At 41.6% G+C, this 24291-nt stretch overlaps 1 protein-coding gene across 6 annotated transcripts in view; it reads right to left on the reverse strand.

The window, feature by feature from the left end:
• UBE2E2 (ubiquitin conjugating enzyme E2 E2) overlaps window positions 1–24291 on the reverse strand; it is a 353955-nt gene that overhangs the window by 12189 nt on the left and 317475 nt on the right. Inside the window, exon 6 of one of the 6 annotated variants that reach the window (XM_067737367.1) lies at window positions 5385–5413. The exons of 4 other annotated variants lie outside the window; for them this stretch is intronic. In XM_067737367.1, coding sequence (XP_067593468.1) covers window positions 5400–5413 — 14 coding nt within the window. In that variant the 3' untranslated portion in view covers window positions 5385–5399. Of the gene's footprint in view, window positions 1–5384; window positions 5414–24291 lie in introns of those variants that run through there. One more of the 6 variants, XR_010943415.1, reaches the window with a different exon arrangement.

Raw genomic sequence — 24291 nt, forward strand, 5'->3', positions numbered from 1 at the left:
ACAGATGGGGCATCCCTACTGAGAAGCTACTGGATTGCAATTCCAGGCTTAGTTAAACAATAATTCCTAATGAACTCTCAGAAAATATCCTTACGGTATTGGACTTGCTTAAGGCACCAGAGATTCACATTGCTTTCTCCAAAACGTTGGGCTGGCCGAAAAGTTCGTTCGGTTTTAAGTACTAAAGCACTTTTCATTTTCACCAAGAACTTCACTGAACAACGTATTCGCTAACCAAACAAACTTCTGGGGCAACCCAATACCTCTGCAAAAAGCTATAGCTGCAGCAAGTAGGAAAGAGTCAAAGATGCCGAGATATCAAAGCTATATTTTTTAAAAAAGCAGCTTTATTGAGATATAATTCACATACCATATAATCCACCCATTTATTGTGCACACTTCAGTCGTTTTTAGTACATCCACAGAGTTATACAGTCACAATCCACTTTAGAATATTTTCATCACCTCCAAAAGATACCTTGTATCCTATTCCTCTAAACCCTCCAGCCCTAGGCATCCACTGATCTTTCTATTTACCTATTCTGGACATTTCATATAAATGGAATCATTCAACATGTGGTCTTTTGTGACTGGCTTCTCTCACAAAGCATCATGTTTTCAAGGTTCACCCATGTTGTAGCATGTAACAGTACTTCATTCTCTTTTATTGCCAAATGATATTCTATTGTGTGAATATACCACATTATATTTTAGGTGATGGACATGTGGGTTGTTTTCACCTTTTGGATACTGCGAATACCCACATGCTGCTGTGAACGTCTGTGTACAAGTTTTGCATAGATCTGTTTTCATTTCTCCTGGGTTTATACCCAGCAGTGGAATTGCTTGGTCATATGGGAACTCTATGCTTAACTGTTAGATGAACTGCCAAAATGCTGTCCAGAGAGAATTTCACATCCCTCCCCAGCAACGTGTGAGGGGTCCGATTCTCTATGTCCTCACCAACACGTGTTAGCATCTGAGGATGTCAGATTATAAAGACAGAATAGCTTACACCCATTGGCCTCTACCTACCAAGTGTCCAGTTAAAAAAAAATATACCATATTCCCTACAAACCTATGTTCCTGCCAACCATGGAAAATAAATTCTCTGAAGTTGGAGTATTTTCCTCATGGTCTGTGTCTACGAGAGACCAAAGATTATCCTGATCCTGTCTTCCCTCTACTTCTAACCCTGATGGAAGTCAAAATGACAACAATAATCTAATGAGACTTGTTTGTAGTGCACACATTTTCTTCAATGTAAAAAAATACATTTTAATCCCACAGTCCTCAATTGTAGTCCGCCCGTTAAAAACTAGTATTCTAATGTATCGATTTCCCCCTCACACCACCTCTTTTGTTCACACTGCTATTCCGTGCGGAGAGCAGGACAGGAGATCGTGTGAGAGCGGGCGTGAACACAGCAGTTGTGCCCCAGATGCATCACACATGTCCACAGTCTCCGCCGCATTGGGGAATCTGGACTCGAGTCCAGAGGTATAAATAACCCAGCTCAGGGCCACAGCTGGACCAGAACGTCAGTGGTGTCAGGTGACTGGATCCTTCTGTCTGCCGTTGAGGGCTGGCAGTGTAGCCGAGGCGGCCTGGTGAGTCACGTGGACACTGCCGCGCTGAGGAATGACTTTCCCTCAGAGTGTGGGCTTTGACTTGGGCTGAGGCCTTGCTCTAAACCTCCTCCCAACTCCTCCCTTTCCTTCAGGGTAGGCAAGGCCTCTTTTGCTGTCTTTTTTTTTTTTTTTAATTAATTTTTTTTGGAGTATAGTTGCTTTACAATGTTGTGTTAGTTTCTACTGTACAGCAAATGAATCAGCTATATGTATACATACATCCCTTCTTTTTTTGGATTTTCTTCCCCCTTAGGTCACCACAGAGTATTGAGTAGAGTTCCCTGTGCTGTACGATAGGTTCTCACTAGTTATCTATTTTACACATAGTAGTGTATATGTGTCAATCCCAGTCTCCAATCCATCCCACCTTCCCCTCCCCCCCTTGGTAACCATACATCTTTTCTCTATGTCTGTGTCTCTATTTCTCTTTTGCAGTCTTATATCACAAAAACAGCAGAGTGTCTGGGGCACGGGAGATGACAGTTCAATATGTATTTGTGTAATAAATGAGTTAACGAGTAATTCCACTGGTCAGGATGGAACTTAGTTTGTTGGAGGTATCAGGTTTCTGGCTAGACATCCATCTTCCTTCCCATGCTTGAGCCTAAATGACATTTATCCCTATGGGATCCGCAGCTCCCCAAGTCACTGACGTGAGATAGTAAGCATTTGGGCAGCCCTGGTGTAAATTTATTTTGTGATTTAATATTTAGCTATCTCTGCTTCGAGTCTAAACCATACAATGTGAGCTACTTCCTACAACTGACCTCTTACTTTGTCTTCAAGCTTCCCTGCTATCTCCTTTTGGTCCCTGAAGCCTTCAATTCTTATTTTTTAAAATTGAGGTATACTTGATGTATAATATATAAGTTTTAGGTGTACAACATAGTGATTCCCAATTTTTAAAGGTCATATTCCATTTATAGTTATTATAAAGTATTGGCTATATCCCCTGTGTTGTATAATATATCCTTGTAGCTTATTTATTTTATACACAGCAGTGTGCACCGCTTAACCCCCTACTTTGCCCCTCCCTGCACTGGTAACCACTAGTTTATTCTCTATATCCGTGAGTCTGTTTCTTTTTTGCTATATTCACTAGTCTGTTGTATCTTTTAGGTTCCACATATAAGTATATCATACACTAACTGTATTTGTCTGACATTTCACTCAGCATAATACCCTTCAGGTCCATCCATGCTGTTGGAAATGGCAAAATTTCATTCTTTTTTATGGCTGAGCAGTGTTCCATTGTGTGTGTGTGTGTGTGTGTGTGTGTGTGTGTCTTTATCTATATCTATACCTATATCTATATGTACATGTATATCTACCTCACATCTTCTTTACCCATTCATCTGTTGATGGACACTTGGATTGCTTCTGTATCTTGACAACAGTAAAGAATGCTGCTATGAACACTGGGGTGCATATATCTTTTCAAATTAGTGTTTTCATTTTCTTTAGATATATACACAGGAATGGAATTGCTGTATCATATGGTAGTTCTACTTTTAATTTTTTGAGGAACCTCCATACTGTTTTCCGTAGTGGCTGAACCAGTTTACGTTCCCACTAATAGTGTACAAGGGTTCCCTTTTCTCTACATCCTTGCCAATATTTGTTATTTGTGGTGTTTTGGATGACAGCCATTCTGACAGGTGTAAGGTGATTCTAATTGTGGTTTTGATTTGCATTTCCCTGATGGTTGGCAATATTGAGCATCTTTTCATGTGTCTGTATGTCTTCTTTGGAGAAATGTCTATTTAGGTCCTCTGCCCATTTTTAACTGGGTTAATTGTTTTTTGATAGTGAGTTGTATGTACTGTTTATATATTTGGATATTAACCCCTTATAGGTCATATTATTTGTAAATATTTTCTCCCATTCAGTAGGCTGTCTTTTCGTTTTATTGATGGTTTCCTTCACTGTGCAAAGGCTTTGTAGTTTAATTAGGTCCAATCATTTAATTTTGCATTTATTTCCTTTGTTTTAGGAGACAGATCCAAAGAAATATTGCTGCGAGTTATGTCAGAGTGTACTGCCTATGTTTTCTTCTAGGAGTTTCATGGTTTCCAATCTTACATTTAGGTCTTTAATCAATTTTGAGTTTATTTTTGTATATGGTGTTAAAGAATGTTCTAATTTCATTCTTTTACATGTAGCTGTCCAGTTTCCCAGCACCACTTACTGAAGAGACTGTCTTTTCTCCATTGTAAGTTCTTGTCTCCTTTGTTGTAGATTAATTGACCATAAGTGCATTTGTTTATTTCTGGGCTCTCTACTTTGTCCCACTGATCTACATTGTCTGTCTTTGTGAGAGTATCATACTGTTTTGATTACTGTCGCTTTGTAACATAGTCTGAATTCTTAAAAGATTTTTATATTTAGTCTGCATTCAGTTGTTCCCTGTTTTATTGGCATCTTGCCTGAACTTGAACCTCCTTTGTTTTTTTTTGTTTTTTTTGCTGTACGCGGGCCTCTCACTGCTGTGGCCTCCCCCGTCGCGGAGCACAGGCTCCGGACACGCAGGCTCAGCGGCCATGGCCCACGGGCCCAGCCGCTCCACGGCATGTGGGATCCTCCCAGACCAGGGCACGAACCCGTGTCCCCTGCATCGGCAGGCGGACTCTCAACCACTGCGCCACCAGGGAAGCCCTGAACCTCCTTTGTTTTAACCCCTTGGGCAACATGTTCTACCACTAGACCAAACTTTCTCTCTATATACTGCTTCTTCCATACTTCTGCTTCAGCCAAGTGAGAAGGTTTATTTCTAGGATTCAAACTCCTACTGTATCCCTCTGATATAGGTAAAGAACCATGTCAAACAAATTCTAGTATGTCACAGGTAGTAAATTGTGAACATTGTTTTCCATTTTTCTGCTAGCAGGAAATGGGGGATGGGTGACACGAGGATTGACACCCTGGGTACCATGAACTGACTAAATAATATTCACTGATCTTGGAATGCATCCTTCTTGCACACCAGGCTTGGCCTGGGAATTTGTGGGAGACCAGGCACAGTCAGGTTCACACAGTCACCAGTGATGCTGTCATAGTCATTAGGAAACCAAGTGCTGGGGATTCTGATTCCCAAATATCTTTTGGCTCTTCCCCTCTTCTACCTCCTTATGGCCTCTGTGATCTCCTACCTGGACCATCAAAGTACCTTCTTGAACATCTCCCTGTCTTCAGTCTTTCCACTCCCCAATAAACTAAACTTTAGTTTTTAAAGACACAAACCTGGTCATACAAGGTCCCTCTTTTAAAACCTTCTATTTCCCACTGTCCCCTCTCCCCTGCCAGGAGATCCCCAGGGGCAAGGCCAACTATGCATAAAGATGCTTTTTTGTCAATAACCTGCTTGATGTCACAGATGTCTTTTACCCATTAAATTATTTTTTCTGTATCTTAATCATACTTGTATCTTCAATAGGGGCTGCTCCAATGTTTTGCCCTCTTCTTTAGTTCTTACTGTTTCTGGAGGAAATAGAAGTTTTCAAAAGAGGCAAACAAGGTGAGAGAACAGTATAACATAGAATAGTGTGAAATCATTGTTCACAGAGGAAGATTTTTGATTCACAACTTTATGCTCATGAAGTGTAAAGTGCTGTCCTATGTATTAAAACAACTCATCAGTATGAAGTGGTTTCCACATTAACAGGCTTGTGAGCAGTAACTCCTGATAACAACTGGGTGAGTCTACACGGTTGTGCTAGTCTTCCCTGGCAGACCAACCTCTGAGGATGAAGACAATAGGAACCACTGATCTCATGAGGCGGGCGCTGAAAACACAGAAAGGAGGGAAGAACGGAGGGGGCAGAAGCACGTAACCAAAGTAACTGCAGACACATTCACTCCTCCAAAGTAATGAACTATTTAGGAGAACCATCTTGTCCCATATGTGGGAGGGGAGAAAAGAGCAAATTGCTCGTTGTGGGATTTTTCTAATCCGCATTTTAAACCCTCGCAGAGTTAAGCCAACTTCTCTGGAGCCACATGGCCCCTATAACCTCCGCAGCGTGGAAATCCCAGCCCTCTGCTGGCCACTGCTCCCCTAAACAGGTTTTGAGTTACCCCTAACAAGACCTGTTGCACTGGCTTCTGTAACCTGCTGACCATTCTTACCTTAACACTTCTCAGCACGGCTGCAAGCCTCTGTCACCTTAAAAAAGTGCCAGGCCTATGTTGGGACAAGGACATACACCCAAACTCTCCAACTTTCTCACTCTTCAGGAGAGTCCAGTAATTCAGAATTGGGCCTCTCTCGGATGTGGAGAAAAGGGAAGCCTCCTACACTGTTGGTGGGAATGTAAACTGGTGCAGCCACCGTGGAGAGCAGTGTGGAGGTTCCTCAGACAGCTAAAAATAGAACTACCATATGATCCACTCCTGGGCATATATCCAGACAAAACTCTAATCCAAAAAGATACATGCACCCCTATGTTCACAGCAGCACTGTTCACAATAGCCAAGACATGGAAACAACCTAAATGTCCATCGACAGAGGAATGGATAAAGAAGATGTGGTACATATATACATGGAATATTACTCAGCCATAAAAAAGGATGAAATAATGCCACATGCAGCAACATGGATGCAACTAGAGATTATCATACTAAGTGAAGTAAGTCAGAAAGAGAAAGACAAACAGCCTGTAATATCACTTATATGTGGAATCTAAAATATGACACAAGTGAACCTATCTATGAAACAGAAACAGAATCATGGACATAGAGAATGGACTGGTGGTTGCCAAGGGGGAGGGGTGTGGGGGAGGGACGGAGTGGGAGTTTGGGATTAACAGATGCAAACTATTGTATAGAGAATGGATAAACAACAAGGCCCTACTCTATAGCACAGGGAACTATATTCAGTACTCTGTGATAAACCATAATGGAAAAGAATATGAAAAAGAATGTGTGTTTATATATATATATATAAAACCGAGTCACTTTGCTGTACACCTGAAATTAACACAACATTGTAAAGCAACCATACTTCATAAAAAAAAAAAAAAGTGAAAAACCCGCACAGAATCAAGCCTCTCTCTAAGCGACTGCAGGACCCCTTGGTGAAACGGGGAAATCCGGCTTGTATTTGGTTGCCTCCCTCTCCGTTTGGCTCACTCCCTGGCATATTTATTTCCCCTTCCTGACACTCCCAGATCTTTCTCTCTGAGAGGAGATGACCATATATCTGACCTCAGTGTGACTGTCCCCGAATGGGTCATCTTTCCCAGGGGCGTGTACATTTTCAAAGAGAACTCCGGAGACCCCATTTAGCACAAAGAAATGAAACTAACACAAAACAGTTGGAACAAAGGACTAGGTTTATAAGTTAGCTCTGTCTTTTGCCTCGGAGGGGTCTGGGGTTCTTCAAATCACAGAGCTGAAAGCCACCCCGACTCTGCCTCTGAAGGGTCACAGCGCAGGGTGTGACACACAACCGTGTCTTTGCCCTCCCCTTCTCATAAGCCTGGTTTTCACGATTACTCCTCACGTAGCTGGATGAGTGCATCATTTTTCGTGAAAATTTGACCCACATTGATGCTTTAGTTTTGCAAATGGCACTGTAACACTCATGATACTACTTTAATTCTTTCTCCAAGATACATCATGAAAAGTGAGGAAACTGGTTGCAGAAAGCTGGCTTCTTGGCTCTGATTCTGCAGACCTTTAATGGGTGGAAGAGACGATGCTTTCTACCCTGTGGAGGATGCTGACAGGACCACCCCCCCATCATCCCCAGGGGCTTTAACCCACCACCGTATTTATTCACAACTGCTTAAACCGTGGGATTCTTTTTGGAAATAGAAAGGCCACTCTTGATGCGGCATGAAATGGGCCACGCCGAGGCCCTAATTTTTAGATGCTCGTGTTGGGGACACCGTCATAGGTTCTCAGATGCAGTGCCTCGTTTGGAGTATTTTTTTGGAAGCTAAATTTTGGTGTTAAAATGGAATCTAGTAACAAGCAGTAAATGATACAACTGTATTTAATTTCTAAAATAGTTATTTTTACAGCAGCTTTATAAAGTTTAATTTACCCCCTTGCCCTGAAAGATTTAATGAATGCTTCAAACAGCTCCACCTATTTTTCTAGAATTGGATACATTTGTTTCCAGTGTAAATATGCTGACTAGATTTGCATAGTGATTATATGTCTAGAGCTGTTTTTTTGGGGGGGGAGGGGAGGGGGGAGGCAATGAACAGACCCACTGCCCCTAGATGAGAATGTACCCACATCTGCATGAACAATTATATTTTCACTTGAAAATTAGGTACCCTTTGTACCTGTAATGTTTTCCTTGCTTAAAAAACTGTTCTTTGTATACACACACTGTGATTGTTTTTAAGAACGATTATAAAAATATATTTTTATATATTTTTAAAAAGGTTCAATCAACTCTCTAGACCCATTTTTACCCCATTTTGTCAGAGGCCAGTAAGCAAATTTTGGGCATTAACATATACCATGTTGTCTTACTTAGGTTTAGAAAAACCAAACAAAATACACAGCCCTCTGGGAAATACACCTCAATGACTATTTGTGGCCAATAAAATTAATAGAATGGATGTTCCTTTTAATTTTATCTACGTACCAACATTTCCCTCATAGAATATATCTAGTGAGGATTCTTGCTTATATCCCTAAATTATCAATTTGAAATGTACTGAATTCTTCAAAAAAATTTTTTTAGTTCTTCCAGATAAAACAGAAAGTTAAGAGCTTCAAAGAGAAAATCATTAGAGAAAATAATATGAAGTGCTCGGCACACCAGGAGAGACATCCAGCTCCGTATTAAGAGGTATGGGGTGGGGAGGGGAGGGGACGGGAGTGAGAACACAACCGCTACCTGCGTGAACAATGACTGTATTCTCCCTTGCAAATTAGGTCCAGCAGGTACCTATAGGGCTTTACATATTTAAATTACTCAGTCTAGGATAATCATAAAAATCAGTAACAAATCAAAATAATCCTGGAGAACTATTCCCTGAAAGATAACAAAAGAATTAAACATCATCGGCATTTAACTGAATGAGAGGTTATTTCTAAGGTACGTGGCACCAAACCACTTTGGTGTCAACTCATGTGAAATATTTTAACAGGCTTTAAAATTCTCACTGGAGTGACAAGTAGATGTTTGTGTCCTTAATTCGACATTGTACCAAAAAAAAAAAAAAAAGGGAGGGATGTATAAACTCTTCATGGCAGGACAGACGGGGCTGCTGGTATTGGTTAAACATGACTATCTCTTACTTCAATTTTGTTTAAAATCGGAAATGAAAGTTAGCTCAGTAATTTAAATCTAATTCTCATTTGCACTAAGTTCAAGTCTCTAGTACATGATATCTGACACAGAACGGCCCCCAGGTAATCTAGTGTGGGGTGGCAGGTCATGGTTAAGGCTGATTACAGGGCAGAAGAACAGATGTTTCCTGCCTTCCATGACCAGTGGCTCTTTGGGACCGCCTGCCCTGGGAGTGATGTTAAATGCTTAATGAAACGCACTTGGATTCCTTAGAAGGTGCAGGGTTGTACTAACAAGCCAACCCTCAATCTATAATAATCAGGTTATAAACCAAACTAAAAATGAATAATTGTATCTCTAGGGACAAGATAATGAAACTTTAGTGCTTAATTTCATTAGCTGGTTATTTTTGCTCTGTCAGAACTGAAGTCTGTGAAGCTGTAAGAGGTTCAGCCCATACCTGTAGCAAGTCATCACGTTACGCTTGTGTTGAGACTTCCGATTTCTGGTTTATTTGACTGATCGCGTTAGAATTTCTCAGGAAGCGGTACTTAACTTATCATGGGAATGAAGGTGTCTATAAAAGTTGGGCATCAGCGCTTGAACTGGTCAATAAATATCATGTAGATGAGCAGATTTTAGTGACCAGAAGTGCTGAAACAGGCCAAAGAATACGCTCATCCTGGACGGGCAATATCCAGCTGATGGATGCGAGGAGACGATGGCATATTCCGAAAGTTGGTACATGCCATTTCTCTCATCCACCTACACTCTCCTACAAGTTAGACTAAGGATGACAATCTATAAACTAAACACAAGTGAGTCCACCTTAGGGAAAACCTGCTGATGAGCTGGTGCCCTGAACCGCCTTTTCTGGGAGACTGATTTGAGAATGGTCCAAACCTCACAGTCTGGACTCATTTACCAGACTTGGTTTTAAATAAGTCTGAGACTCAGGCATCAAACTGAAAACATGTATGTATACATTTATAGATACGCCTGTGTGTGTATCTGCTTAGGGGTATAAAAGTGTGAGGCAGAGGAGTGGCAATAATAAAGCGAAATACTGTTTGCATACTTGCATTTATCTGGGCTGTCATCCTAGACTTAGAGAATAAAAGCTATTAGGCAATGTGTTTTTGAGGTCTGAGAATCAGTGTGCAGATCAGACATGGTTTGTTTTGAGATTAGCCTGAAGTCACGGTGGAGTATTTAGGCAACCAGGTTTTGTTAGGGCATCAAGCTGTTAGTGGCTTTGGAGGACATATCTCATTAGGCGGAACCAGCTCTTGGCCGGTCACTATTGTTGACATGCCTTTGATAGGACCATCTATAATATGACCTTCAAGGGGTATCACCCCAGAGACTAACAATGAGAAATGCAGTAAGACTGCCATTTTGACAGGCTCCTTTCAGACACAGGCTGACCTACTATGTTGGTGTCAAGAGAAACAAAAAGCTAGATTGACTTTCTAATGGAATTTGTCAGATCCCTGTAAACTCCAAGGAAGACTGCTTAAGCCTCATTTGTGGACAAGAGGGTAGAGAAATACAGGGACAGAGTAACTTGCTGATAAAGAACCGAGAACTTACCTCTGGAAACAGTTATGGGTGAGGCTTGCTATGCTCTCTGTCTTTGGATAGTTGAGTGAATGATTAGGAAGTTGAATCTCATCAATCGTAGGGACTACATAACTGATAGGTAGAGAAAGGAACAGTTTTACAGGACATACCAATTCTGTTTGTGCTATTTCAGAATCACAGAATGGTAGTATTTGTCTTAAAACTGTGTAGGATTCTTATGAGTTAATTTAAGGTATAAATTTTGATGGTACAGAGGAAAAAATGCTGGATTCCTGAGATATACATGGTTAAGGCGTCTGAGGGGCATAAAGGATAAAATTCTAAACGATGCGTGTGCATTACATATTTTAAGGGTAAATCTTTAACTTCATATAAACAGTGCAAGTACGTAATACTGGCTTCATCTTATATCTAGGATCAGCTGGTTTTTAACACTGACTCAATATCAACAATTCTAATCTGCTTTCTTTCCATGTTTACTTTTGAGGTAGCCTTGTCTTGTCTGGTACAGCTTTGAGAAAGCCTTCTCACGTCCGAAAGAATCCAAAGAACTAGTGTCAATGACTGGAATTAAAAAAAAGGACAGAGGCATTTAGAAAACCAAACCATTTCCTTGAGAAACGAATGTTGAATTTTGAATGGTGAATGTCTGATCCACTTTAAGAGCTATGTCAGTTTATACATGTAAATGGGAGATTAAAATCATTGACCAAAACAAAGGCCCCGTGGTTATGACTACCAGCATACTGAAGTATTTTGCCAAGAAACTGAAAACACTTAGACACTGATCTGTTATGGGAAACTGCTTCACTCCATGCCCCCAAGTTGTGATTCTGTGCAGTTATCCTTTTTTTTTCTAAAAGGGTTATAAATACAAAGTTTATAATAGCATTGCTGCTTCTTTTTCTTCAACTATCAGGCACCATTTATTCCCTTTATTTTCCATCCAGCATCCCTAAGAGGAGAGCAAGGACCAGAATGAATACCATTGCTTCCTGACCTAGCATTTTACTTTACTAAAATGTGACCAAAGGCTTCTATCATTCCATAAAGAGGAAATACAGAGTGCATTGTGAGCTATGCTAACAATGGAAACATGTGAAGTTATTTACTGAATGTGTTATATTCGTCCACATGCTAACTTTATGACTGAAACAAAAGAGAACATTTTCTTCCCCTGAAATCATCTTCAACTTTGATCTGTAAGACCCTAGGGTAGATATAACCAAGGTGGTTATGAATCAACAAGAAGATGTCTATTAAAGTTCAGAAAATAAACAACTTTTTTCTTTATATTAAAACAATTAAAATTTTATATTAGTGGAAAATACCATTAATACATTTTGGAAAATTCATTTTGCTGTAAGATGACTGACTCTTCTGGAACCATTAAATGTGTTGGTAGTTAAAAGACTGGCTGGAAGTAGCAGGAAACGGAGGAAAGCGGACTTCTAGAATTGTAGTCAACTAGAGGTCAGTGTTTTTCTGGATGATTGATGGCCATAGCTGCTTGTTCAAGGCCTTGGATGATGGCTGGAGAGCATGTCAGACTGTGCTCGCATTCATGTGGTGAAAATGGATGGAGAGGTGAAGCCAGCTAATGGAGATGGCACAGAACCTGATATTCTTAAAAGTGCAGAAGTACAATTTGTAAAGAAGTTATTGTAAAGAAGAAATAGTGATCCAGACTCTATTCATAAGGTAGAGAACCCAAGCTCCTGGCTGTGCAGACACTTAGCTGCAGACTGGAAACGTCCACATGGAGGCACGTGCTGTCTCCTGACCACCGAGTTCTTGGAAACGCAGAAGTGTCCAAACCCCAAACCTCTCCTGGGTGACCTTCCTTGTTTAGACCGTCTTGACCTTGTGCTCGATAATAGTGACATCTTAACTCAGTTAAACAGATGTTTGCCATGACCCTTTCCTAATGCTGGGTATCCTGTTAGGAGTAAGAAAGAACAGGAGGCAGAAGATTGATTCCTGCCCTTATGCTAAAGTTTGAAAGAAAACAAACACCAGATCCTTCTTCGAGGCCAGTAGACGCTGTTGCGTCCCCCGTAAATTGAGGGAATCTCGGTCTCGTCGACATCCACAGTCCCCTGGGAACTGGTAAACGCTGCAGATTATTTTTACCAACATTCTGACGGGAGCTTTGATTACGCCCTGTACTAGTCAGCTCGGGCTGTCATAACAAAGTACCACAGACAGGGTGGCTTACACGATAGAAATTTACTTCTCACAGTCCTGGAGGCTAGACGTCCAATCCAGTTTCTAGCGAGGGTTCTCCTCCTGGCTTGTGGACAGCCACCTTCTCCCCATGTCCTCACAGGGCAGTGAGAGAAAGATCGAGGTCTCCGAGTTCTCTTCTTATAAGGACGCTAATCCTATCGGATTAGGGCTCCACCCTTATGACCTCACTTAGCCTTAATTGCCTCCTTATAGGCCCCATCTCTAACAGTCATATTAGGGGTTAGGGCTCCTACATGTGAGCTTTGGGGAGGACATAGCTCCATCCACAGCACACTCTTAGAGGCTATTGCTCCTGTGCCAGGGGGCCGGTGACAGCAGCCATGTTTCCCATCTCCAGCATCTTTTCCTGACACACAAGCCCCCTGGTCTGTCGTCCTCACATCCGCATCCCCTCTTTTCCTTGTCCTATGCCCTCTGGATAACCCTCCCCCAGGTGCCTCATCCTCTTCAATCGTACCCTCTCCAAGTCCAACGAGGAAGCACGCTATTTCTGTACTTCCCGAATTTCTGACCCACCCTCCCTTATATTCTAAGTGGCTGGAAGAATATTCCTGCCATTGTGATGGTAGCCCCCGTAGAACCCCCTGCAGTGCCTAGTTCAGTGCTTCCCAACTTTCGACACTAAAAATAAATATCTGTTGACTCAAGTGACTGAGGATTCTCTAAAATTACAGTAATTAACAATAATTGCAAAGGCTATTAATAGGCTAATTTTAAATGACTAAAAGTGAACAGGAACATTATTTTACATTCAGAAATCTGAGAATAGTTTGTATGAAGGGGAGTATGTCGAGGAATACTGTTAAAAGATTGGGGTAGATGAAGAATAATTTGAAAAGACTGCTAAGCCCTGGACATTTGTTCACAGAGAGCCTTGCAGAGTTGGTACAATGCCAAGAGCAAGGTGTCCTGTAGCTGGAGGGACCTTGGAAAAGACACTGGAACCCTGGACTCAACAGATGTCAAAACTGGCAGATGTTCTGCTGAGGAAAAAATGGACCCTGCACGGAACATATGCGGGGAGCATTTATATATCACTCCTGTTGTATGACGGTGCCGACGTACTTCAGAACTATCGATACAAAGGTAGCTTCCTCTGCCTCACTCCGAGCTGGCCAATCCTGAGCCCGCCAAGAAAATCGTGTTCCTGGAGATTCTGAGTGTGATGTGCTCCTTTTATAACACGCATGTGAGTTTGCTGCAGTGGGCTCTTGTGATGAATGAATCAGTTAATAACAAGGTCGCGTGTGAGGGTGACTGGTCTTAACCCAGCGCCTGGGATCTTGCCCACACAGAGCTCTCTTCTTCCTCCTCATGCTTTCTCTGTATAGGTCACTAGGGTCCTCTGAACTGGGGGCCTCAAGGAGACAAGGCCCCTTTGTCTGGGGCAGATGGAGGGGCGGGGAATGAACTGCGGAATCCACCTCTTGGGTCTCATGTGTTTGGGTGTCAAGGACCCACCCTGCTCAGGGAGGCTGATGACTGAGAAAGAGCTGAGTCACTGCTCCCTCATACCCCGCCCCCCACGTCTCCACCCGCTGAATCAGCTGTGCTGTGAGTCTCCTTCCCAGCCTAAGGGGTGGACACTGGAGAAATGCTGATAAAGGCATTCTGGGCTCCCTAAAAGGAGCACCTTGTATTCCAGCCACAGGGCTGTGTTGGCGGGGAGTGGCTTCCACCTGCAGGACATCCTGGCAGAGCAGGCATCCTGCGGCAGGGGCCTTCCATCCTTGGTCACTGTGGGCCTCATGGTGAACACCACCGCTGCTCCCAACTTCTGGATTTCAGTGATGACTCTCATTCACTGTCAGACTCTTGTACTTGAATGTCCTCAAGAGCAGGGACTTTAACCTAAGTATTTTAACTACTCCCTCCTTCCTGCTCTGGCCTTGGGAAGCCCCAAATTAGTGGTTTTGTTTTTCTCAGGTACATACCCAGGAGTGGAACTGCTGGATCTTACGGTAGCTGTATTTGTAGTTTTTTGAGAAACCTCCATGCTGTTTTCGATAGTGGCTGCACCCATTTACATTCTCAGCGACAGTGTATGAAGGTTCCCTTTTCTCCACACCCTCGCCAACGTTTGTTGTGTTTTGATTTGCATTTCCCTGATGATTAGTGATGTTGAGCACCTTTTCATGTGCCTGTTGACCATCTGCATTTCCTCTTTGGAAAACATGTCTATTCAAGCTCTGCCCATTTTTTAATTGGGTTGTTTGTTTTTTTGATGTTGAGCTGTATGAGCTGTTTATATATGTTGGATATTAATACCTTATTGCTCATACCATTTGCAAATATTTTCTCCCCTTCAGTAGGTTGCCTTTTTGTTTTGTCAGTGGTTCCTTTGCTGTGCAAAAGCTTTGAAGTTTAATTAGGTCCCATTTGTTTATTTTTGCTTTTATTTTTTTTTACTTTAGAGGACAGATCCAAAAAAATATTGCCACAATATATGTCAAAGAGTGTTCTGCCGGGCTTCCCTGGTGGCGCAGTGGTTGAGAGTCCACCTGCCAATGCAGGGGACACGGGTTCGTGCCCCCGTCCAGGAAGATCCTACATGCCGCGGAGTGGCTGGGCCCGTGAGCCATGGTCGCTGAGCCTGCACATCTGGAGCCTGTGCTCCGCAACGGGAGAGGCCATAGCAGTGAGAGGCCTGCGTACCAAAAGAAAAAAAAAAAAAAAGTGCTCTGCCTATGTTTCCCTCTACGAGTTTTATAGTATCCAGTCTTACATTTAGGTCTTTAATCAATTTTGAGTTTATTTTTGAATATGGTGTTAGAGAATGTTCTATTGTCCCCTGACAGATGAATGGGTAAAGAAGATGTGGTGTGTATATATATATACACACACACACACACACACACACACACAATGGAATACTACTCAGCCATAAAAAAAAACCAGCGAAATTTTGCCATTTGTAGCAACGTGGATGGACTTGGAGGGTATTATGCTTAGTGAAATAAGTGAGACAGAGAAAGACAAATACTGTATGATATCACTTATATGTGGAATCAAAAAATTACAACTAGTTGTATCAATAAAAAAGAAGCAGACTCACAGATATAGAGAACAAACTAGTGGTTACCAGTGGGGAAGGGGGAGGGGCAACATAGGGGAGGGGGAGGTACAGACTACTGGGTGTAAGATAAGCTCAAGGATGTATTGTACAACATGGGGGACATAGCCAATATTTTGTAATAACTGTAAATGGAAAGTAACCTTTAAAAATTGTATAAAAATATATTAAACAAAATGAGAAGCACCGAATACAGCGCTCAGGACTCAGTAGGTTCAAAATTGGCCAGCTGCTGCTGCTGTGTTGTTACCATTTTCACCACCATTCGCATCACCAAACCCAGCAAAAGAAGGGGAGAAGTCAACGGCCACTAGTCCCCTCACTGCCGCCTGGTGTTCATGCTGCAGGGTTGATTCCGTTCCAGCTGCAGCGGCAGAAAGGGCTTCTCAACATCCCTCTCCTGTCTTTCCCAACCTGGGTCCGACTGTCACTCGACAGGTTAACCATTAGTGTAAGTTGTTTGGTGTCTCTACGGAGCTGCTTTTAGAAAGTGGATGGTGATTCTTTGAAAAAGTGTTCTTATTGTGGTAGAATACACATAACATAAAATTGACCATTTTAAGCCATTTTCAAGTGTGCAATTCAGTGGCATTAAGTACATTCAAATCGTTGTTGGATGGTGATTCTTGACAGGCGATATTTCTGGGCCTCCCAGGGACAATCTGGAGGACATTTCTTTTTCCCCTTGAGCCCAGTGATGTCCCTGGGAGGTGCCTAAGGATCACCTTCGGTTCAGACACTGTACTACGTGCAGCCTTCACACCTTGGTACTAAGCAGGATTTACTGAGACCCTGGTCTAAGTTTCTTCCTGCCATAAAAACATTTATTTTCACCAGGAGTGAAATCAATCAAACAGTGGCTGGTGAAAGCCCAACTGGTCATGCGTAATTAAGGCATGAAGTCAGACCTAAATTTTATCTCTTGGGCCACAAATAGAAAATCTACGCTGTAAACAGATTTTCAGGGGGAGAGATGAGAGCATAAGGATCATAATGCCGTCACTTATTTGGTGACTTAAACTGCATGACACCTACCGCCTCTATAACTATGTAAAGAATGTTAGATGAGAGAACATTTAAGAAGAAAACCTCATAGCCACTTATGGATTTCCTTCTTGGTGTGAAAAAAATTTTCCATCCTATCTTGTGGTTGATTACTACGATGGCAATGTATGTCACTGGGTGCTATATTAAAATAACTGTGTAACATACATTTTGGAAGTAAAAATGAAAAGTTCTGCTAAAGCATTCTAATTCTCTATTAGGAAGACCACAACAGGAACAGGAGGTTACATTTCTTCCCAGTGCCCAGCAGATGGAGGGTGACGCCTGTGCCTATGCTTCCTGTTCCCAAGGGGCCGTCCCGAGGAGTCACCTTGCTGACGGCCAAGAGGAGCTGAGGCGACACTTCATTACCAAAACCCCTTGAAGCAAGTGGAAATGAATTCCCCTGTAATTCTGAAATGTGTTATTATGTTTATTTCCTAATGAGTTTCTAATTCTCTGTACATTGAACATAGTACAAGTGAACAGTAAATATACACATTACTAATTATTTATAAAAAAGAAGTTAATTCCTCAAGACAAAGAGGGAAACTTCATAATTTTAGGAATGAATCATCAGTGACTGGAGTGAATGGAAAGAGACTGATGCTTTAAAATTATGAAGGGTACCGGGAATGCTTACAATGCTTAAAATTATGAAGGGTACCGGGAATGCTTACATAATGCTTAAAATTATGAAGGGTACCACAACTTACTGCAAGTCTGAATATTTGCACATTTCTACTGCAGCCAACATAAATTTCTGACCAGTTTAACAGGTAATATTTTGGTTCTAATTAAGCAAAAGCCATGCTAGTCAATTCTTAAGCACTTACATATGAAGAAGAAAAGAGCTGAATAAATTTGAAAATATTAATTAAAAACTACAATAATGCTTCATAAACTAACTTAAAAGGTTGCCTTTCTATCAACTAAAAATTTTTTTAAATTTTTTTTTATTGTGGTAAAGTCACATAATATAAAATATACTATTTTAACCATTATCAACTAAAATTTAACTTCAGCTTTTCTCATTTTAATTTACCAACACTTATTTTAAAATTTTAGGTATATAAAATTTTAAGTTATTTACTTAAAAATTCAAACCGTAAAACAAATGTAATAGTAAATCATGAAAATCCTTCTCTCTTACCTTACACTGTCAAATTCTAACTCCCCAAAGACGATCTGCTTTTTTTAAATAAAAAATTTATTTAGTTTTATTTTTGGCTGCGTTGGGTCTTCGTTGCTGCACACGGGCTTTCTCTAGTTGCGGCGAGCAGGGGTTACTCTTTGTTGTGATGCGCGTGATTCTCACTGCGGTGGCTTCTCTTGTTGCACAGCATGGGCTCTAGGCACGCAGGCTCAGTAGTTGTGGTGCACAGGCTTAGCTGATCTGTGGCATGTGGGATATTCCCGGACCAGGGATCGGACCCGGACCCGCGTCCCCTGCTTTGGCAGGCGGATTCTTAACCACTGCGCCACCAGGGAAGTCCCAAGAGTATCTGCTTTTTAACAGTTTGGTATGTGTATTTCCACACTTTTTCTATGCATTTATAGTCAAACACATATGTCTGAGGGTGTTTATGTGTGTGGGTAAGGTCAGTTTTTAAAAATAGATCGAAGTACATCATACTGTGCATTTTCCTTTTCTATGACTACATTAAGCATCTATTTAACCATACTGTAATGATGCACATTAAGAGCGTTTCCAGTATTTTGCTCATAATGGCAAATGCTGTGCTATAGCAACGCTGTGGACTATCCCTAGTATGTGCATCCATGAGCACGTGTGACTCTTTATACAGGGTGGCTTCGCCAAGGTGAGACTGCTGGCCAGGGGTCATGTGCATTTTACATTTTGACAGGCACCTCCAAATTGTCCTTGAAAAATGGTGTCCCAACCTAGAGTCCTACAAACAAGGTATAATTGTGTCTTTCCTTATACACTCCCCATATAGGATGTCATTAATCTTTTTACTTTCGTCAATCCAGTGATTAAAAAGGGAAATCTCATTTTAGTCAGTATTTACTAGAGTCTGAACATCTTTTCCAGTGTTTCTTTGTCACAGTTCGTTGGTCTATGAATTGCTTGCTTAGGCCATTTTTTCCTACTCAGTCATTGTTTTTTTACTTGTTGATTTGTAGTTCTTCCTATATGAGGGACAGTAACTACTCTCTGCCCATGGTATATGTTGCAAGATTGGTATCTGTCAACAATTTGTGGCGTTTTTGCCATATAGAATTTAAAAATTTTTATGCAGTCTAATCTGTTTGGTCGTTTTAGGTGGGAGGGCAAATCCAGTCCCTGTTATTGGAAGTGGAAGTTCCATTATTTCTTCAAAAATTTTTTCTTTCCTGACTCTCTTTTCTGGGACTCCAATTACAAGTATGTTAGATAGCTTCCTGTTGTCCCACAGCTCACTTTAGCTTTGTTCATTTTATTTCTTTTAGGCTTTTATTTCTCTTGCTTTATTATGAACAGTTTCTATTACTACATTCAATTTCACTGATCTTTTCTTCTATTGCACCTAATCTGCTGTTACTCCCAACCAATGTACTTATGTCAGATACTGTATTTTTTTTTTATCTCTAGAAGTTTCATTTGCATCTTTTTAACACTTTGTTTTTCTCTTCATCATGTTTGCATTTTCCCCTACCTTCTTAAGCACACAGAATTTATTTATAATAGCCATTGTAGCGTCCTTGCCTACTTAATTCCATCACCTCTATCGTTTCTGGGTCTGGTTCTATGAATTAGTTTTTCTGCTGGTTATGGGTTCCATTTTCCTGCTTTTAAAATGCCCAGTCTTATTTTCTTGGATGTACAACACTGTGAATTTTACACTGTTGGGTGGTGGAATTTGTTCTGTTTCCTTAAAGAATGCTGTACTTTGTTCTAGCATGTATTTATTTAGGCAAAGTTTGATCCTTTCACGCTTGCTTTTCAACTTTGTTAGGGCAGGTCCAGCGTAGCCTTTGCTGCAAAGCTAATTTACCCTTACTATTACGGCAATGTCTTCTGGGGACTTCCTGTTTATTGTAAGGTGTTTCCATTCACAGGGAGTCTTGCGTGAGCTCCAGGAATCACTGTGTCTACTGCTCTGTGGAGGCTCTTTCGCTGGTCCCAGGTGGCTTCTTCTGATACATGCGCAGACTCAAATCCCTTTTCAATCTCTGGAACTTTCTCTCTGTGCAGTTTGCCATCCTATATAATGTTCTGATATGTTTTAAGCTGTCTTTAGACCTGAGACTTATATTTTATACAAGGTAAGAGCAAAGGAACATGAGGGGTGGCAGTAAGATTAATAAAGGCTTGGGCTTGAAATAAGACAAAGTTCCCTGGAGAGTTTCTTGGTTGGATGAGGTTGCATGAGGACATACAGTTTGTGCATTATGGGTGCTGGGAATAAAGAAGCAGATTTATACTTCATTTAATACATGACAGAGGATAGCAATGAATATTTATATTACCTGGATTATAAAGATGGGAGACTAAAGCAAATTGAAATCATTAAGTCAAGCTTGATTTATAATTCATTCCTCCTGTTACTTTCCTTCTAGAAAGTAAATTCTGTCACATGTGAAACTCCAAATTCACAGAACTATGAAGGAGCAATTTAAAGATTTTATTCAAAAAACAAAATTGTTTTTTTAGACATCTCAAAGGTCATCACACCTTGCAGAGTTAACATGGGCCTTCAGTTCAATACATTCTGTACAACAATACTCAGTCTTCAAAGTGTTTACAGATACATAGCCCCTTGTGTCTTTACAATAACACTGCAAGACAGTCAGGGTCAGAAGCACTGTCTTCAATTCATAAATGAGTACACCGACTTATCTAGTGAGAGAAAGAGGTGGGCAACACTCTTGTCTTCCTGACACCTTCAAAACTCGGTATAATCTGGTGCCTTTGACTTAATATTTTTTTTAACGTGGCAAAGTATAACCTTCATTGTGTTCAAACATGCCATCCACACACAGGACAAAGATGTTATGAACATCAAAATGAGATCATTGTGCTATGTGCATGATACGGCTTTGGCAGTGGTACTTACAGAGCGTAGGACTTTGTATTTAATATATTTTCCAGACTAGATTATAAAAAGAAGCTGGTTAGCTGGAGAAAGAGGCCATGGTATTAAGAAGGTATGTACTGGCTGCGAACGGCGCCCGCTCTGACACCACTCACAGTGTTCAGCCACAGTTTCAGACTTGACACGATAGCCCTTTTGAGAGCTGTCGGGCCACTCCTGCCCTGGCATACCAGAAGAACAAGAGTCACTACTTGGCACATGAAGTGAAATGGAATATTCCAAGGTTACCCTAGGCCAACAGACACTACAAGCTAAGTCATATGGTTATAGAGATACTAATAAATAAAGCTCTTTCAAAACAAAAATAAATCAAAAAGATAGCTTGGATTTCCTTCTTTTTTCATTTCATTTCTTCTTTTTTTTAAATTAACATTTTGCTGGGTGAAAGAAAGGTTAAAAAAGTTAAGGGGAGGAGCAGCGCGGGGAAAAGACAGTCTCTTCAATAAGTGGTGCTTGGAAAACTGGACAGCTACATGGGAAAGAATGAAACTAGCACATTTTCTCACACCATATACAAAAATAAGCTCAAAATGGATTAAAGGCCTAAATGTAAGACAGGAAACCATAAAACTCCTAGAAGAAAACATAGGCAATGCACTCTTTGACATAAGTCTAAGCAAGATCTTTTTGGACCTGCCTCCTCAGAGAAGGGAAATAAAAGCAAAAATAAACAAATGGGACCTAATTAAACTTAAAAGCTTTCGCACAGTGAAGGAAACCATCAACAAAGCGAAAAGACAACCTACTGAATGGGAGAAGATATTTGCAAATGATACATCTCATAAGGGGTTAATATGAAAAATATGTAAAGAGCTCATATAATTCAATATCAAAAAACAAACAACCTGATTAAAAAATGGGCAGAAGACCTGAGTAGACGTTTTTCCAAAGAAGACATACAGATGGCTAAGAGGCACATGAGGCGATGCTCAACATCACTAATCATCAGGGAAATGCAATCAAAACCACAATGAGATATCAACTCGCACCCGTCAGAATGTCCATCATCAGAAAGATACCAAATAACAAATGTTGGCGAGGACGTGGAGAAAGGGGAACCCTAGGGGAATGTAAATGGGTGCAGCCACTACTGAAAACAGTATGGAGGTTTCTAAAAAAATTCAAAACAGAACTACCATGTGACCCAACAATTCCACTCCTGGGTATATATCCAAAGCAAATGAAAACACTAATTCAAAAAGATACATGCACCCCAATGTTTATAAGAGCATATTCACAACAGCCAAGATAGGGAAGCAACCTAAGTGCCCATCAACAGATGAATGGATAAAGAAGGTGTGGTATATGTACACGATGAAGTCTTACTCAGCCACAGAGAAGAGTGAAATTCTGCCATTTGCAGCAACGTGGACGGACTTAGAGAACACTATAGTTAGTGAAGTCAGTCAGGCAGAGAAAGACAAATACTGTATGTTTTCACTTACATGTGGAATCTAAAAAAGAAAAAACAAATGAATATAATAGAACAGAAACAGCCTCACAGATATGGAGAACAAACTAGTGGTTACCAGTGGGGAGAGGGATGGGGGAGGGGCAAGAAAAGGGAAGGGGTTAAGAGATACAAATGACTATGTATAAAATAGACAAGCTACAAGGATATACTGTCTGGCATGGGGAATACAGCCAATATTGTGTAATAATTTCAAATGAAGTATAATTTATAAAAATATTGGATCATTATGCTGTACACCTGAAACTAACACTGCAAATGTACTCTACTTCAATTAAAAAAAAAGAGGGAGGGCAGCAGGTGACCAACAGGGATAAAAAAAGAAAAGAAAAAGAGAAGAATCAGCGGAAAAACCAAGAGGCCGGAAATACATATAAAAGAGAAAAGACCGCCTAGTAGGAAAAGGCAGAAAGGAGAAGGAATAACCAAGGAGACACCCACCACAAAGCTCCGTCCTCAAGAGACAAGTATGTGGCTGGTCCCCTTCACTTCGCCCTGCACCCAGCTCAGTGATCGCTTCGGAGGATAGGGGGCCCTTCACGCTTGAGTGAGGAGTCAAATCAGAGCCTGGGGCCCAGGCGGGGTTTGTGCAGAGGTGCTCTGTTTTTATATCACGAAGCCCAGGAAGTAAAGTGCAGCAGAGCCCCTGGGCTAATGAGGGCGGGTCAAAGGTGAGGAAGAAAGCATTTGTGAAGCTCCAGCATCTGTCTCTTTCAAAAGGTGATCTGGGTTGCACTACGTTTTGGACGACCTCTGATGTGGTCCGTTCTCTTCCTCGACCGCTTTTTCTGCTAGGATCCCTGAAGGGGGCGCTCTTCCGAAGGCGGTGATGAACAGGCCGCTGTGGGAGTGTGGCTCACCGGACACCGGCTGCTTCTGTTTGCAGGAGGAGGGAGTCTAGGGCTCTCCCTCAAGAGCATCGCTCTTCCCTCCAGCCTGCTCACAGAGCTGCTTTATCAACAAGTCCTCTGTGCGTAAAGACTCTTTAACAGCCGGTGTGATCACAGAGGGGCCTCCCCGGTGTGCCAGGGTGGTGTCAGTGAGCTCAGAGGTGGTCCTCCCGGAAGGGTCTCCTGAACGGGGAATGTGACAGCCACACGGGGACTTGGGCCGAGAGAAAAGCTATCAGGGGCCCATGGCCTCTGGGCTGGGGGGTCCTTCCGAGTGGGGGAGGCAGGGGTGGGGGGACAGTCAACATCCTGGAGGGTGTTTCACGCTGTTATCACATTTTAAACATGTATCCGCTTATAAAATTTACAGTAGGTAAAATCCATGCTATGTCATTCGTAAACCAGGTACAGGTGTTTCTGACAGTAAATGTTAGAACGGTGCCATCGACCACCAACAAGTATTAACAAACCACGACATTACAGACACGGACTGAATGGGGAGAGAAGTCTGAATTGCAAAAGAAATTAACCAACCAAGAAATAGCACTTGGAGTTTCAAAAGTGGCGTATAGAGAAAAACACCACCACCCCATAACTCAGGGACTTCCCCGGTGGTCCAGTGGTTAAGACTTCGCCTTCCAATGCAGGGGGCGCGGGTTTAATCCCTGGTCAGGGAGCCAAGATCCCATAGGCTGCGAGGTGCAGCCCAAAACGAAAAGAGTGGCATATAGTGAAGATCTAAGAGAATTACACAGACTATTCCCAGCTCCGTAATCATCTCATAATTTCTACATATTCTAAGTGATAGAAAAGACACCTGGGGCAAATCCTTGCCTGGCATTAAGAGCGGGTACCTTTCTATGTGTGTGGAGACCCAGAGACCACAGGACAGCTGGACAACAGACAGAAAAAAATACCTCTCGTTGTTGGAACGAAACCACTTAGCAGAGCCTGATGCAGTTACGTTTCTCCTGACTGAAGCTCTCAATAAAGCCA

This window comes from Pseudorca crassidens, chromosome 5 (genome assembly GCF_039906515.1).
Source record: "Pseudorca crassidens isolate mPseCra1 chromosome 5, mPseCra1.hap1, whole genome shotgun sequence".
NCBI classification, from domain to species: domain Eukaryota; kingdom Metazoa; phylum Chordata; class Mammalia; order Artiodactyla; family Delphinidae; genus Pseudorca; species Pseudorca crassidens.